Source organism: Brassica oleracea, chromosome C8 (genome assembly GCF_000695525.1).
Source record: "Brassica oleracea var. oleracea cultivar TO1000 chromosome C8, BOL, whole genome shotgun sequence".
Taxonomy (NCBI): domain Eukaryota; kingdom Viridiplantae; phylum Streptophyta; class Magnoliopsida; order Brassicales; family Brassicaceae; genus Brassica; species Brassica oleracea.
In genome coordinates this window covers 36,215,899-36,231,466 of record NC_027755.1, presented here as the reverse complement: position 1 = coordinate 36,231,466, position 15,568 = coordinate 36,215,899, and the positions used below count along the sequence as shown (strand labels likewise).

The following is a 15,568-nucleotide window of genomic DNA, read 5'->3' as shown; positions in this document are numbered from 1 at the left end:
CGGATCTCGGATCGAATCCGGATCTCGGATCGAATCCGGATCTCGGATAATAAGTCTCATGCCTACATAAATCTCTAATATCTATTAGATATCTAGATGATTATCTAAAGTGATATGCATTGCTTCTAGACACACAAACAAGAGAGAAGCTAAGAAACAATTTTACTAACCTTGGCATCCGTTTAAGAGGTATGGGTTGCCTGTATAACCTCGGTTGCATGCACAGTTTGCATAGTTGCTCCCAGAAATGGTGATATTGTTGCATATACAGGCTCTTCTTTGTTGAGTTTTATATGGTAAACTATCGTACTCTTCTGAGTCTATGCAGTTTAAGGAGTTCAAGAAGGAAAGATTAGTCGTCTTAACAACCCATCTTATCGTAACTGTAGCTACCCCTTGGCGAAAAAGCTTTGGGGTTCAGTTGCATTGGAAGACATGTAGACTTCATCGGTTAAGAAAGCGACCCTGCATCCTCCAGTTGTAGAGTTTCCCTGATCAAAGCTCTCTATCCTAACACCGATCACCTGTTGAGCCTCAGCGTCATCCGGTAAACTTGCACGACAACATCCATTACCATTACAGCTTCTTTCTTCTTCCCCTTGGTTATTTGCACAAACCCGAGAACGGTAAGCATAAGACAAACCGTTGCTAGAACACCCCGTGTTGTCTAAAAACGGGACGCTTTTTGTAGGTAACGTCGCAGTGCAGTTCAACTCGCAGTCCAACTTAGCCGGCTCGATGTTAGTTAACGACGCCTTGCTGTTGCAACCAACAGCTACAAGGCTGTTCCCTCTCCCAAAGAAAAATGGGCTGTCCGTCAAATTCAGAACCCGTCCAGACTCTTGTCCATTTCTTGAACATCCAACAGATGTTATCGGGTTCTGTACACGAAGCGATCCGAATGACCGACTAGAACCATAATAGCCACCCTCTTCATCACCTGAAAATGATATATTCACAACTTCTATGCCCATCTTGGGAAGGAAGGGGATAGTAGAGTTTCGGCATTCCACTTTGTACCATTCGTTGAGATAGCAACGTTCTTGGATTCCAAATGGGTACTGAATCTTAATACCTCCACATGATTCGGATTGGCACAAGCCCGAAAGAGTGACAACTTTTGAAGCAAGGATGAGCATAAGTTAGAAGGGAGAGAAGAATCGACAAGGAGTAATTGGTGTTGCTCCTCATGACTTCTCTTGCTGATCGAAACTTGTTCCTTGCTAAACAAAGCAAATTAAACCAAACTCTCAGGAATGCACCGGCTACTAGGAACCTAATAGTCTCAAGATTTAAAAGAATTTGTGAGATATATGTCATAGGACAAGTTTTGGCGGTGTACGTCGTAAACAGTTATCGTCCAAGTATATATAAATCAACCAATGGCGAGTTTCTGATAGCTTAAGGTCAAATAATCAACGCCGTCTTGTTTGAAAGATGAACCATCAAACCGTTTAATTTTCTAAACATGCTCTACAAATGATCAATTAACACGGTTCAAAGCGTTTTGAAATACGCTTGTGAGAAAATTCATCGTGAGACAATTCTTGACAAAAGATAGAAACTTCAAGATCAACTAGATTGATTAGCTTCATCTTGACTCTTATATTTGCTATCAATAAAACGAGTAGTCAATATGTATCTGTGTTTTATGCATAATTCATTTTCTTCGAAATTGAACTTTTTGTTAAACCATTGCACTAACAAGATTTCAACAATCTGCAATAATTCGTTTTTTTCAACAATTTCATTATTTTTTCTAAAACAGATACAAAATGATTGCTTCGACTTATATATAAAAGGATATTTTAAATACTTTTTTTAAGCGATTGATACAAAGTCAGTGAATTAGGATCTGTATCTAATCTTTTCCTCATCTGTAATTTGTTCTTTTTCTGGGATTTGAAATTCAAACCTCTTATTATTGAACTCTTAGTTTTTTAAGCCATTGATGCAAGTCAGTGAATTAGGATCTGTAGACTTATCTAATCATATCCTCATGTGCCAATTTCTAAATACAAAAGCTACACTCTCAATCTCTTATCTACACAAAAACAGATATCAACAATCTCACACCAAAGTGTTTGATTCACAATTGCAACCAAAATACAAACAATTAAAATATATAAGTATTCTTTCAAAATTTCAAGGTGAACTTCTGCAAATGCATATACAGTATATTATTTAAACTAGAGAAGCCTCCTCCTGAAGTTTCTTGTAGTTGATTGATAAGTACGAACGAGAAGACCGGCACCAATGCCAAGACCAACACAGACGCCAAGTCCAATCCCAACACCAACCCTTACACCTGCATTGAACCATGACATCTCTCCATCCAAGCACTGATCACTTTTCCAGTACATGTCTCCTTCGTATTCCTCTTTGTAATTTGCGTATTCTGTTGCCTACATACACACAAAAAAAATGATAAACTTAATTAGGACATCGACCATTACATAATTCGAAGGATTATCTTTGCTAGGTACTTCTCATACTTGCATCTATTCAATAACTCTCATTGAATTTTTACTACAAGACTCTAGTTCCTACCAGTTAAATGCTATATCTTGAAAGTTACCTGAAAATTGAGCTCAGATGAGATGATTTTCTGAGGCTCTGCCGTTTCATACTCCGGTATTGAATCCAACGCCATTCTTCTATTCTGTTTCTTTCTCGAACCAAGCTGTAGAGTCTTGGTTAAGATGATGGGTGTTCCTGAGAAGCAACCAGTTACATAGACCTCTATAGTTGGCAATGTTGGCAATAACTCTTGACCGTTTTTTCTCTTCTCCTTTAGGAAACCAGGCACTGTAGTGATCTCAGCTTCACAAGTCATGTTCCACTGACTATTCGATTCCCCCGTGCCATCAGACATTTCAAGGGTTCCAGACAAGACTAGCTCGTTTTTGTCATAAACCTCAAACTTCACGCTACCATTTAACCTGATATTGTCTGTGCTTACATAAGTAGCTTCTTCAGATGTCTTATCAACTCGATCCCTCCTAAGCTGTGAAGTACACCCTTCTGAGTACATGCTCATCCTAACTCCGTTTATCTCCAAAAGCGTATCTGGATCCAGAGGAATGTGATTGATGGTGAGGACTTCAGGGGTTGAATCTTCCACCGTGAAATTGCTGATCCTGACGTAGAACACTCTCAGATCCAACCAGGGCGAGGAAACTCTGGAGCTGATGTGGTTATAGTTACGATATTTAGGTCTTTGAAAGGCTTCACCGTTGTTACGTGTCTCACAAGGTTCCTCCATGACCGATAGGAAGAGGATCAATGAGTGTTTAAAACCTAGATTTTATTCTCACTCCGGAATCTAAACGGAAAAGACTTGTGTGTAGAGGCAGGAGAGACCTGGTTTTGAGGAACAGAAAGCCTTGTCCTAAGGACATGAAACGAGGAATACTTCAAACTTAAAAAGAGAATCTTTTATGCCCTAGAATGGAAGATTCTCATCATGAAACACATAGACAGAAGCAATAACAAACAACATCAAACAATATATCTGCTAAAAATTGAAACGCAAACGCTAAGATAAATCAAAGAACTCAAACTTTTGCAAACGCTTAGAAGACTCTCAAACTTTCGAGATTGACCTAGATAAGAAATAAAGTTTCAAGATGCTCTGTTTCTTCAAGAACAAAGCAACTACCTTTAAGTTTAACAACACTCGAAGCTTCTCAAAGTATGAAGATCCCAAGAGAATGAAAAGAATAATATTAATATAAGAGGGAAAAAGGAAAATGAAACTCACCAAAGAAGAAAGTAACAACCACATATATTAAAGGAAGATTTTGAAGGGAAATATTGTTTATGGCCAAGATTATAGTTGTAGAACCCACCACCAAGATATCACAGCTTTATCTTTCGATCTAATGAGAACAAAGCGCGTGTCCGAGGATTGCGATGGACCAAGTTGAGCAGATATATAGTTAATGTACGTCATTGTTTGAGGAAAACATGTGGTTATCTATCTAATTAACCAACTTTATTTAAAACGTCGGTAAAGTCACGAAAAAGTCTAGGGTGATGAAAGGGAGAAACAAAAATATCAGAAACAGTGATGAGAATAATTAGTGAGGTGGAAGATGATGTGTTCGTTTCTGACCTAACGATCTTATCGTTTAAAACTGTTCGTTGTTTCTTTATAAAACAAAAAACATGTTCGTTGTTTAATACAAAAGAAAGCGACGTGCATTTGATTAAACCCAACACAAAAATGATACACTTATCCAAATTAAAGAAAGGAAAAATAAAAGTTTTTGTTTTGTTTGAAAGCAAGTTCATGAGTAAAAAAAGCTGTCATATTCAGCTTCTATGTGTTCTTGATCCTCCTTAACCACAGCCTCTACTAGTATTACCGGCTTTGGCACATCTAGTTTTCTTTATATGGATAAGACATAAACAAACCAGCCCTTAAGCAGCACAAATGGGCTTTTAAGTAAATGAGCCCAACGGGCTCATTGAATACTGTTTAGGCAAATAAATAACACTGTAAATGAACACGGTTTAGATACGCTCGATTTTAAAAGTTTTGAAAAAGCTTAATGGAGATCTCAGCTTCCAATCAGATCCGGATAGCACTTCCCACAAGATTTTCACCTTTTTAGATGGTTACAAAGTCAACATTTTGAGATCTCTTTCCTTTAAACCCTTTATTGTGGTATGTAACTTTTTCACACTCTTTTCAGTTTTTGTTTTTGGGATTTTATTATTAGTAGTATACTAGTAGTACATTCCTTCTCTGTTCCATTCTAATATATCACGAAAATTAATCAGTTTATGATGTACAAATAGAGAAAGTGATATCTTAACAAATTTTATCAAATTACAACTTAACCAAAAAAAGTTAGTTTTGTTCACGTAAGAAAAGGAATATGCGGCCAATTTGGGACACGATCAAACACTTTTCTAATAAGAAAAAAAAAATCAAAACATATTTTTACAGATACAGTCATACAGAATCTATTCTCAAGATGCTAATAATATCTTTTTTTAATAATTCCAATGTAACAAAAAATAAATAAAAAGAGAAAAGGAACAACAAAAAAAAAACACAGCGCACATGCCTCACGTCTCTTGGTTCTCTTCTCGCCACTCTGTTTTTTGCTTTGCTGCTGTATCCTGTATGCTTCGTCAATATTCCTTTTTCAAACAAAAAAAACGTGTACCCTCCACTAGATCTACCACCTTCTGTTCCTTTCCTCTCCTTTGCTTCTAACATCTCTGTCTTGTTCAAATCCAATCTCTCTGATTTTTTTTTTTTTTTGGTGGGTCATCGTCAAAGTTGTCTCCTTTACGTTCCTTAATTTTTTAAAGACAGCATTCTCCAGTTTACACCTCCGTACAAAAAAAAAACAAAGACTCTCTTTGTTCCGTCAGTTCAACAAATCTCATCTCTCAACCATGGACGGTGCCGGAGATTCACGACACGGTGACGGTTCAGTCGGAGTACAGATCCGACAAACCCGGATCCTACCGGACTTTCTCCAGAGCGTGAATCTCAAGTACGTGAAGCTAGGCTACCATTACCTAATCTCGAATCTCCTGGCTCTCTGTCTCCTCCCCCTCGCCGTCGTTATCTCCGTCGAAGCGTCTCAGACCGACCCGGAAGATCTCCGCCAGCTCTGGATCCATCTCCAGTACAATCTCGTCAGCATCATCGCCTGCTCCGCCGTCCTTGTCTTCGGTTTAACCGTCTACGTAATGACCCGGCCCAGGCCCATTTACTTGGTGGACTTCTCCTGTTACCTCCCGCCTGACCGCCTCAAGGTTCCCGTCTCTCGCTTCATGAACCACTCTACACTCACCGGAGACTTCGACGAGTCCTCCCTCGAGTTCCAGCGCAAGATCCTCGAGCGGTCTGGTCTGGGAGAGGACACGTACCTCCCCGAGGCTATGCACCACGTCCCGCCCACGATCTCGATGGCCGCCGCTAGAGAAGAAGCTGAGCAGGTCATGTTCGGCGCGTTGGATAAGCTGTTCACGAACACGAACGTGAAGGCGAAGGATATTGGGGTCTTGGTTGTGAACTGTAGTCTCTTTAACCCGACGCCTTCGCTGTCGGCGATGATCGTGAATAAGTATAAGCTTAGGGGTAACATCAGAAGCTACAACCTCGGCGGGATGGGATGCAGCGCGGGGGTCATCGCGGTGGATCTCGCTAAAGATATGTTGTTAGTGCATAGGAACACTTACGCGGTTGTTGTCTCCACGGAGAACATTACTCAGAACTGGTACTTCGGTAACAAGAAAGCAATGTTGATTCCTAACTGCTTGTTCCGCGTCGGAGGCTCCGCGGTTCTGCTGTCCAACAAGTCTAGGGACAAGAGAAGGTCCAAGTACATGCTTTCGCACGTGGTCAGGACACACCGTGGAGCAGACGACAAGGCTTTCCGTTGCGTGTATCAAGAACAGGACGACACGGGGAGAACCGGTGTGTCCTTGTCGAAAGAGCTGATGGCTATTGCTGGGGAGACTCTCAAGACTAATATCACCACGTTGGGTCCTCTTGTGTTACCGATAAGCGAGCAGATTCTCTTCTTCCTGACTCTTGTTGTGAAGAAGCTTTTTAACGGTAAGGTTAAACCGTATATTCCGGATTTCAAACTTGCGTTCGAGCATTTCTGTATCCATGCTGGTGGAAGAGCTGTGATAGATGAGTTGGAGAAGAATCTGCAGCTTTCGCCGGTTCATGTCGAGGCTTCGAGGATGACTCTTCATAGGTTCGGGAACACGTCTTCTAGCTCCATTTGGTATGAGCTGGCTTACATTGAGGCTAAAGGAAGGATGAGGAGAGGCAACCGGGTTTGGCAGATTGCGTTTGGGAGTGGGTTTAAGTGTAACAGTGCGGTTTGGGAAGCTTTGAGGAATGTGAAACCATCTAAGGACAGTCCTTGGGAAGATTGTATTGATAAGTATCCTGTAACCTTAAGTTATTAGGCTTTGTTTGAGGAAATTGGAGAGACTAATCAGTATCCATGGTTGTGTTCTGTTTTTGGTCTTTGGCAAATGTCAATGTTCTTGTTGTTTTTATTATGTTTTGGGAGCTTTTTGTGATATTTTTGAGTTACATTTCTTGAGGTCATGCATCATGTGTTCAATTCTTAGTTGTGTAATGACAAATTCACAAAATAATAAATGAAAATAAAATAAAATGGAAGTATGGATATTTTAACTAAAGTTGTGGATCAAAATAATTCTATTTTTTATTATGGAATTTGCAAAATAGCTGGTGGAAAACATGCTGAACAAAGCAGGAAATAAAGACAGAGAGGACAAAAGAATGATCTGTAATGGACAAAAACAAAAGTGAAAAATGTATGTTGTCTGTCTTCTTCTCCTTGTATAGAATCATCTGAACAATGCTTGAATTTCTTCAAGTGTTTTGCCTTTAGTCTCAGGAACCCAAAGACTCACAAAGGCCACGGTGAATCCACAGACCAAAGCATAGAGAGTAAAAGTTCCCCCACTGCTCCATGCTAAGAGCATATTTGCTGTCATTGTGACTAACCACGACACGAACCAGTTGGCCAAAGTTGCTATACTTCCGGCTAAACCTTTTATATTCACTGGAAGAATCTGTTATTGCAAACATAAGAGATTAGATTTAGCTCTTATTTTAACATCAAGTAGCATGCTTAATATTCTGATACCTCAGACATAATCAGCCATGGGATTGGTCCCATTCCTAGAGAGCAAGCAATAACCATAGCCTGAAAAGAAGAAGAAAAGTAAGCAAGATTAAGCACAAATGCTAATTTTTTTGGTATAACAATGTGTGAATGTTTATATACAAGAAACTTACCACAACTCCAACTACAGAGACCATGCTTAGAATGTTGTACATATTGGAATCAGGTGATACAAATTCCTAACAAGAGATTACAAACTTGGTATCGAAGTGAAACTCTACATTTTAAAAATATTTTCTCAAAAGTTTATAGAGTACCTTAAGGTAAAACGCAACTGCTACAATCACTAGGCTAATCGTCATCTCTATAGAAGAGATCTGCATTTTAAGAGGAACAACTAATATTTTGTTTGCATATATAATTAAATCTTATGAGTCTCAAATAATCCTCACCATGAGCAAAAGTCTGCGACCTGATTTATCAACCAACCATGTAGCTACTGCAGTGGCCATTACCTGGTTTAGAAGGAACAGATGAGGGTTATAAACCAAATCAAATGTCTTCTATATTGACGCTATATTGATTGAAGTTACATTACCTGAACAGCACCAACTCCAAATGTTGCCACATTACTCGATGAGACCCCTAAGTGAAAAAAACAAATGGAACAGAGAAGCAATGTTTATTATCTCTAAGGAACGTTCCAAAAGTCAAAGACAAAGGTTTGAGACTCTTACCTGCAGATGCAAAAATTGTACTCGAATAGAACAAGACACCGTTGATTCCTCCAAGTTGTTGAAGTACAAGCAGTCCTATACCAACCTGTAACACACATATATTAGACGAAACATGTGAGCTTCTCTCACAGTTTAGCTTCCAGAGGTGAGAGTAAGTACTGTACCATCAATGGAAAATAGTATCTCCTACGCTTGAGGTCCACAAACCGAATTGCAGAACGTTTGCCAGATGAGGCCACAGATCTCTGTATATTGATAAAATTAACAACCCATTCAGCAATCATGAACATAATGAAACCAGTGTCATGTTTCACTTTAGTCAATACCTTGATTTCATTAACCTCAATGGTAATGTCAGTATCAAAACCACGAAGAACTTGCAAGGAAGTTTCAAAATCATCTGTCAAACCCATCTTTGCCTACATACATGACACAAACACAACAAGAAAAAAAAAGAGAATAATTAATAAAGAAATAATGCAACCAATATATGGGTTATAAAGACTTACCAGCCACCGAGGAGATTCAGGAATGAAGAAAAGACCCGGTATCAATAATGTACATGGCAATACTCCTAATGACAAAACAAGACAATCAAGAAAGTGTGATTAGACCGTATGGTTTCTGTAAAGACAAGTTCAAAATGTTATCAAGAGTTAACCCAAAACTGCAAGAATTCTCCATGGAACAAAGAGACCGAGTAAGTATGCCAACATTATCCCAACTGTTACAGAAAGCTATAAACACAAAAACATCCAATGTTTTAATGTTAATGTTAAAAAAATAATCAGATCATAAAATGCAACAAAAAGAAAAGTGAATCTAATATAAACATATGCCAAACCTGGTTTACTGAACCTAAGGCTCCTCTCATGTTCTGTGGAGCGATCTCGGCTATATATACAGGCACCTATCCAGAATCGTGTACATATATATGTTTATTCAGTTATTCCAAAAAAATTGCTGAAAGCAAAGAGCTACTTGAGTCTAGTTTTTTTTACCGTATAAGAGATGATCCCAACGCCAAAACCTTCTAACAGTCTTCCCATGTAAAGAAAAGAAGTATCCTAAACAAAACCAAGAAGGATATGAGTCCCAGAGTTAGAGAGGAAAGTCAAACATTATCAGAAACCACCAAACACTTACTTTTGCAAAAGATATAGAAAGCCAGCCCATAATATTGGGAATTGCAGCAATCATCAGAGACTTGTCAAAAACAGATACATTAATTAAAAAGTAAGAAGATATTACATGAAAAAATGATAGATAACTTTAGGAGCTAAGATATAAAACTATCTTTTTACCCCTTTTCTCCCCATGTATTCTGCAATCTGACCACTTGCAATTGCGCCAACCATAGCACCCACATTGGATAGAGACCCAAACACAGAGTACTACACATCAAAAATGAACCCTAAATGTCATAACACTAAAAAACAGACAGTTGTTAGATAAAGATGGGAGGTTTTTATTACCTCTGAAACAGTTAAGCCAAGATCCTTAGTAATAGCAGCTTGAGTTGGAGAGGAATAACCACACTAAACAACAAAAACAAAAATATCAGAACATTCCACATTCTAATTAAGTTCCATTGGTAAAATTAATAAAGCTGAGATTTTTTATTGGTTTTGTATTACAGTGAAACCGAATTGAATAGGACCAAGAGCAACGATCAAGACACAAGCTAGGACAGAAATGGAGCTGTCTCGAATAACAAGAGACGATTCCAACATGCTAGATTGTCTGGAACCCATCCGGTACCAGCTTCCCGTGTGTAAGAAGGGGCGTCGAAGATCACTCCTTCCCTCTTCCGTATCATCTCTGTTACTCATCTCTTCTGAATCGATCTTTACAAAATCGTACGTGATCTACAGAGAAACAAAAAGCTTTACGTCTTCTCAAAAAATGCCGAAAGAACTGAGCTTCGTATGATCTTATTCTTACCGAAGGAAAAAAAGAAAAAAATGGTCGGATGAGATTCGAAGGACGTCTTCTCTTTTGATGTTATGTTAAATGACCATCATGCTTTCAGGAGCCAATGCCTGGATAGACGTAGACAGTTTCAGAGTTTTCCACCCAACAGACACGTCTCCTTAATTAAAAATACTAATATGTGTAGAGTTCAAAGAGAGAGACTGTCTTTTGAAATTAAATACATTTCAAAAAAGAAGAAGTTAATATATCCTTATGCAATCCTTTTTGTATTATAATCGAATTGAATTGTTGGTTTTTTGCATGGGTTTTATTGAACCATTGATGCATGTTTACGTATACGACCACTAGTTTATACTAGTATTATTTATCTTCCTTCTACTACTAGTTAATCTGCTTTTAGACATTTACAAAGTGACTAATTACAATATATAAAATAATATTTGCACCATAAAATTGTTACTTCGTACTTTATTTTTCTTTAATACTATCAAATAGTCGTCTGACATATCGATCACAAGTTGAGTTATCTAACTAATGGTAAGAGACAAAATTACCACTAATTGTGTTTAGAAAACTTTCTTTTTTGAGGTAAGCCGTCTACTTCGAAGATATTTTCTAATCTAGAACATGCAAGTGACATCATTATTCAGATAAGCTCGAAAATATATTGCATGGTTGTCAATATTTTCACATGATGTAGACAAATAAAACATTTATTTCGACAATACATAACGCTAGGTAATAACCGGCGCCTTCCGCGGAATGTGATTATTAGTTTCGTTATTTTAGGAAAGTGATTATTAGTTTCGTTATTTTTTAATAAGGAGCCACTAATCTGGATATCGGTTCAGTTTTAAGTTTTTTTTTTGTTTTTAATCTTCTAAAATATAACTATCATTTTAAATCAATATTTATTTGTTTTTTTCGGTTAAAATGTTTAATGTTTTGGTTTTTTTTTCTTGTGATAATCAAAAATTACTATTATTTGTTTGTTTTCATGTTATGAATCTTGGATAGTCGTGATGTCGAACCAATAGTTTCATATTATAGTTTCTAAACGGATAATAGTTAAAAAAAGAAGAAAAAAATTATTAAGACACATTATTTTACTATAATTTGGTCGATAGTGAAAGAAGCATTAAGAAAAAAGAATATTTTAACTTCAAACAAAAATAGTTATTTCAGTTGTGGTAAATACTTAGTTATAAGGTGCTCACGTCAATGTGCACATATATGTATATGTAAAAGTATATAAAGATGGTTAATAAAAATATATAAAGATACTGTTAATTAATATTAAATGACATTTTTTCAAAATAATACATGAAAAATAAAATTCTTAAAATGAAATTATTTAAAAACAAAAATATTGTAAAATTTATATAAACTATAATATATAACTTATATATAATTCTTTGAATATGTGTGTATATATATATGCATATAACAGATCAAATTGGATATCCGTTCCTATAAATATTGATATTTGTGATTCGCTTTTTCTTACGGACATTGCATTTTAGTATTTGATTTGCTTCGTAGAGTAACGGATATCCGGATTTTTCGGTTCGAATCAAAATGGATCACGAATCAAATCAAAATTTACGAATAATTTGTCCAACTCTATTCGTAAACAGTAAAAATAACGTAAAAAAAAAACCATGCATGTGAGTTTTATATTAAAAAAACGTAAAGTACATAGTGTGAACATATTTATGTAGAGTTTGGATGAGAAACTCTCTACATGTGACATGTGTCCATTTTAGTATTTTTATTACAATGCTTCTATACGTGACATGTATCCAGTTTAGTGTGAAAGCATTTATTACAATGTTTCTCCTTTAATATATAAGAGATTGTTTCCGTTTTTCCAATATTCTAAACGTTCGAGAATTTGAAGTTCTTATATAGTTTTCATGACTCTCAGGTTTCTCAATCTGTTCAAGCCCTTCTCCTGAAACTCAATTTTAAGACCTATGTTTAATTTGAAGTTCGTTTTGAAAGATAAATGCGTATCCTAAATTTGTATCTTGAAAAGTCACAAAATGAGCATAGTATATAGTGTGGACAAGTTTTAACAAGGTTAATGACAATAGACAATTACAAAGAGTTGTGAATTCATACTAAACCATCAGCCGCCAAGTCGAGACAAAATTGACTCATAACTAGATTCGGCTTAACTGTCGATTCATGTATATGGATATTGGTCCAACAACTAATCACTCAAATTTTACTATGATAAACTAACTGCGAATGCACATTAAAGTAGACAGTAATAGTACCGGATCATATATACAAAAGATACAATATACACTTCAATATGAGTTTAGATCAAGATATAAGACACACAGATTATTGTTTGGAAATAAACTAGTAAAAGTAGTAAATCTAAAACGATGGAATAAAAGCATTACGCATTAGAAAATTCACAGGAAATCAAAACATGAATGCAAATAATTAGTTAGAAAATTAATGAAAAACCATTCTTGAACTCAAAATACAGTTTTATAATTTTTTCACTCATCGTATCTCCAATTATTATGTCTAACAACATAATGAATTAAATGTCAGTTGAACTCATGAGGTTAAATCTCCTTCTTATTATTTGACAAGCATTATTAACATTAAACCTTGTTCTCATGTTTGATTAACAAGTTTACCATTGCTTAGGTGTGTCATCACTAGAATTCACCTCACATCCTTTATTAAATAGCATTCTCTTACTTAGACTAGACTAATTACATGTAACGTCATTGCCAAATAATACTAAAAATGGATTATAGTATATGTTTCATTTTATGCATCTTTCTTGCGGTGAGAAAGAAAACGGTAACATTATATTTTTGCGGTGCTTGACAAAAACATGAGTTTCACTTATGCTAACAGTTATGGACTACTTACGAGATAACCAAGATTTGTTAAAAAACATAGTAAGATATTTATTATTAGATAGTATATATTGTAGTATGTGAACATTGTCACATATCTTATTCTGTTGATTATGAACATGGTCACCAATCTATTATAGTATGTGAACATTGTCTTATTTGATGTTTGAAACAAACATATTTTTAGTGGTTTTGTTATACAGTAAATCAAAGATTCATAAATTTTGGTTAGTAGTAACAGAAACAATTTTATAATTTGTTTCATATAGTTTCTCTCTTTGGTACACTGATAATTGGATAAACTATTTAACAGAGGGTTTTCTTACTTTGCAAAGTTATATGATATTAACTATAAGGTAAAACCATAATATATTCCCTTATGTTCATGTTTATATATGTATTATATATGGTTAACACGCATGCTAAATCTTATATACATGGGGATGTCAAATACAAAAAGGGATTTTCGAGAGAATATATATGGCATTATTTTCGTCCATATATACATTTCTCTATTAATGTGAGTGAATGTTTGTGAAGGAGTCAAACCAATTATCGTATGGAAGTTATAAGAAATGTATTGCCCTTTTTTCAAAAAAAAAGAAAAAAAAAGTTATAAGAAATGTATGTATTAACATGATCACAAGCGTTTATTGTATAAATAGTTTACTAATAAAGCAAGCCATTAATTGTATGTGTGACAAATTATGTGGCAGAATATACGCAAATTATGTGATCACAGAAATATTTTAGTCAAAGTCAGAGTCAATACTGCATTCGTATGAAAATTAGAATAAATTTATGGTTCGAGATTTTTTCCTTAAATGTAGTTAGGTACATTTCCTATACTAATCGTATGCAACATAAGATTGATAAAACATCAGTACTTCTTTATAAATATCAACATTTGGTCTCATTCATTCCATCTCAGGCATAAACTGATGTTATAACAACTTCTTGAGACGGTTTCGAATCGTTATTGGTTTAAACAGGCTGGTCTCGATTTTTTTTTCATATATTAACGATTATATGACTGATTGTATTCAAAAGACTTTTAATTTAAAAATGAAATCCCTTAACTTAAGTACCAAGACTTTTAATTTCGAAACTAACATTAATGGTAATAGGAGTTTATTTAGTCAATGTATAAAACTCAAATCCCGTTAAGTTATAGTCAAATAAAATTTTGATATGGTCACCATTTAAGATAATTCCGAAATCAACATTAATGGTAATAGGAGACTTTTAATTTCAAAATCAACATTAATGGTAGTATGAGTTTATTTAGTCAATATATAAAACTAAAATCTGGTTAAGTTTATAGTCAAATATAATTTTTAATGTTATTGCATATATTATATATACTTGCATTTAATACTTTCCAAAATTTTCAAAGAGGGATCAAACAATAAGAGACTTCTCAGATTGATTTTTTCATATTGGTTCTCGGATTGAATTGACGCGGTCTAAACCCTAACAATTGTGAATATATAAATATCATACTAAACTTTTAACTACGGTATCACAACCGAGAACAAAAACAGAAAATGAAAGCCATGAATTTTATCTCCAACTCGAAGCCAAAGAAGTCTATGTGTCATAATAATGGCACATATTTTTACATGTATGTCTTGATCTGCCCGTTTAATTTGGCAACTATTATTGTTAATAGATTACATTTATCCTTTTTCTATTTTAGGGATTCGGCGAAACAGTATAAAATTGTGAAAACCTATAACATATTAGTTTATTAAGAAGACTATTACTCTTAATTATTCTATTTTCGTTTAATCATGATAGCAAAGTACATCAAAAGTCCAAACTGTTTGTTTTAATTGATTTGTATATCAAAAGTTACAAAATTGTGTCATATACTATGTATTATTTGTTAGGATCCTTGTTTGTTACTTTGATTTTTTACCTTTTTTATACTTATAAATTGATAATCATAATTTTTTTTTAATTCGTCCACTCCTCGCAAACCGCGGGTCATCACTTAGTACACATTAAAACACAAGTTTCAATAGGTTCACAAAATGCTTTAACATCAACCTTCACAGATTAAGGAAAGATTAGTTTCAAGCAATTATACCAATTTTGGCTACCTCTAATCAACCTAAAATCAACGAACTAAATGATCCATCAGAATACTATAAAAATGCTTACAAAATACTATAAAATAAAATTGATAAATAGTTTTTAATAAAATTAAAATTACCATAAAAATGTCAAAAACATTTTAGATTTTGAAATAACAAAAATCTTCGAAAACGAAGAATATGTTATAAGATAAACATTGGAATGATCATCCACCCATTTACCAACTCAAGCACTATGATCATCTACTCATCAAGCACTATGATCA

General features: G+C 35.0%; 3 protein-coding genes and 1 pseudogene across 3 annotated transcripts; 1 reads left to right on the top strand and 3 right to left on the bottom strand.

Annotated features, from left to right (window-relative positions):
* The window catches only part of LOC106310886, a 7,593-nt pseudogene extending 6,402 nt beyond the window's left edge, over positions 1-1,191 (bottom strand).
* Positions 1,192-2,016: 825 nt separating this feature from the next.
* On the bottom strand, positions 2,017-3,885 carry LOC106311668 (uncharacterized protein At1g01500-like). Its single transcript, XM_013748919.1, has 2 exons — positions 2,579-3,885; positions 2,017-2,405 (listed from the first exon to the last, which is right to left on the bottom strand). Exons 1-2 carry the CDS (start codon positions 3,263-3,265, stop codon positions 2,190-2,192), a joined length of 903 nt encoding a protein of 300 aa, XP_013604373.1. The 5' UTR covers positions 3,266-3,885; the 3' UTR covers positions 2,017-2,189.
* A 1,168-nt stretch (positions 3,886-5,053) lies between these two features.
* On the top strand, positions 5,054-7,171 carry LOC106311667 (3-ketoacyl-CoA synthase 4-like). The gene has a single exon (XM_013748918.1). It carries the CDS (start codon positions 5,416-5,418, stop codon positions 6,949-6,951), a length of 1,536 nt encoding a protein of 511 aa, XP_013604372.1. The 5' UTR covers positions 5,054-5,415; the 3' UTR covers positions 6,952-7,171.
* Positions 7,172-7,213: 42 nt separating this feature from the next.
* Positions 7,214-10,434, bottom strand: LOC106311666 (sugar transporter ERD6-like 4). The gene is made up of 18 exons (XM_013748917.1): positions 10,325-10,434; positions 10,018-10,248; positions 9,856-9,918; positions 9,685-9,774; positions 9,527-9,586; positions 9,382-9,447; positions 9,225-9,290; positions 9,042-9,117; positions 8,890-8,954; positions 8,707-8,799; positions 8,545-8,625; positions 8,381-8,465; positions 8,242-8,288; positions 8,096-8,158; positions 7,961-8,020; positions 7,817-7,882; positions 7,665-7,724; positions 7,214-7,590 (listed from the first exon to the last, which is right to left on the bottom strand). The coding sequence occupies exons 2-18, from the start codon at positions 10,210-10,212 to the stop codon at positions 7,363-7,365; spliced, it is 1,464 nt and encodes a 487-aa protein (XP_013604371.1). The 5' UTR covers positions 10,213-10,248; positions 10,325-10,434; the 3' UTR covers positions 7,214-7,362.
* Between the last annotated feature and the right edge of the window lie 5,134 nt (positions 10,435-15,568).

Coding starts and splice junctions, on each gene's coding strand:
- LOC106311668 (XM_013748919.1), bottom strand. CDS start 3,265: ATGGAGGAACCTTGTGAGACACGTAACAACGGTGAAGCCTTTCAAAGA. Junction 2,406..2,578: donor CATCTGAGCTCAATTTTCAG/GTAACTTTCAAG, acceptor GTGTGTATGTAG/GCAACAGAATACGCAAATTA.
- LOC106311667 (XM_013748918.1), top strand. CDS start 5,416: ATGGACGGTGCCGGAGATTCACGACACGGTGACGGTTCAGTCGGAGTA.
- LOC106311666 (XM_013748917.1), bottom strand. CDS start 10,212: ATGAGTAACAGAGATGATACGGAAGAGGGAAGGAGTGATCTTCGACGC. Junction 9,775..9,855: donor TTGGCTTAACTGTTTCAGAG/GTAATAAAAACC, acceptor TTTGATGTGTAG/TACTCTGTGTTTGGGTCTCT. Junction 9,291..9,381: donor TTGGGATCATCTCTTATACG/GTAAAAAAAACT, acceptor GATTCTGGATAG/GTGCCTGTATATATAGCCGA.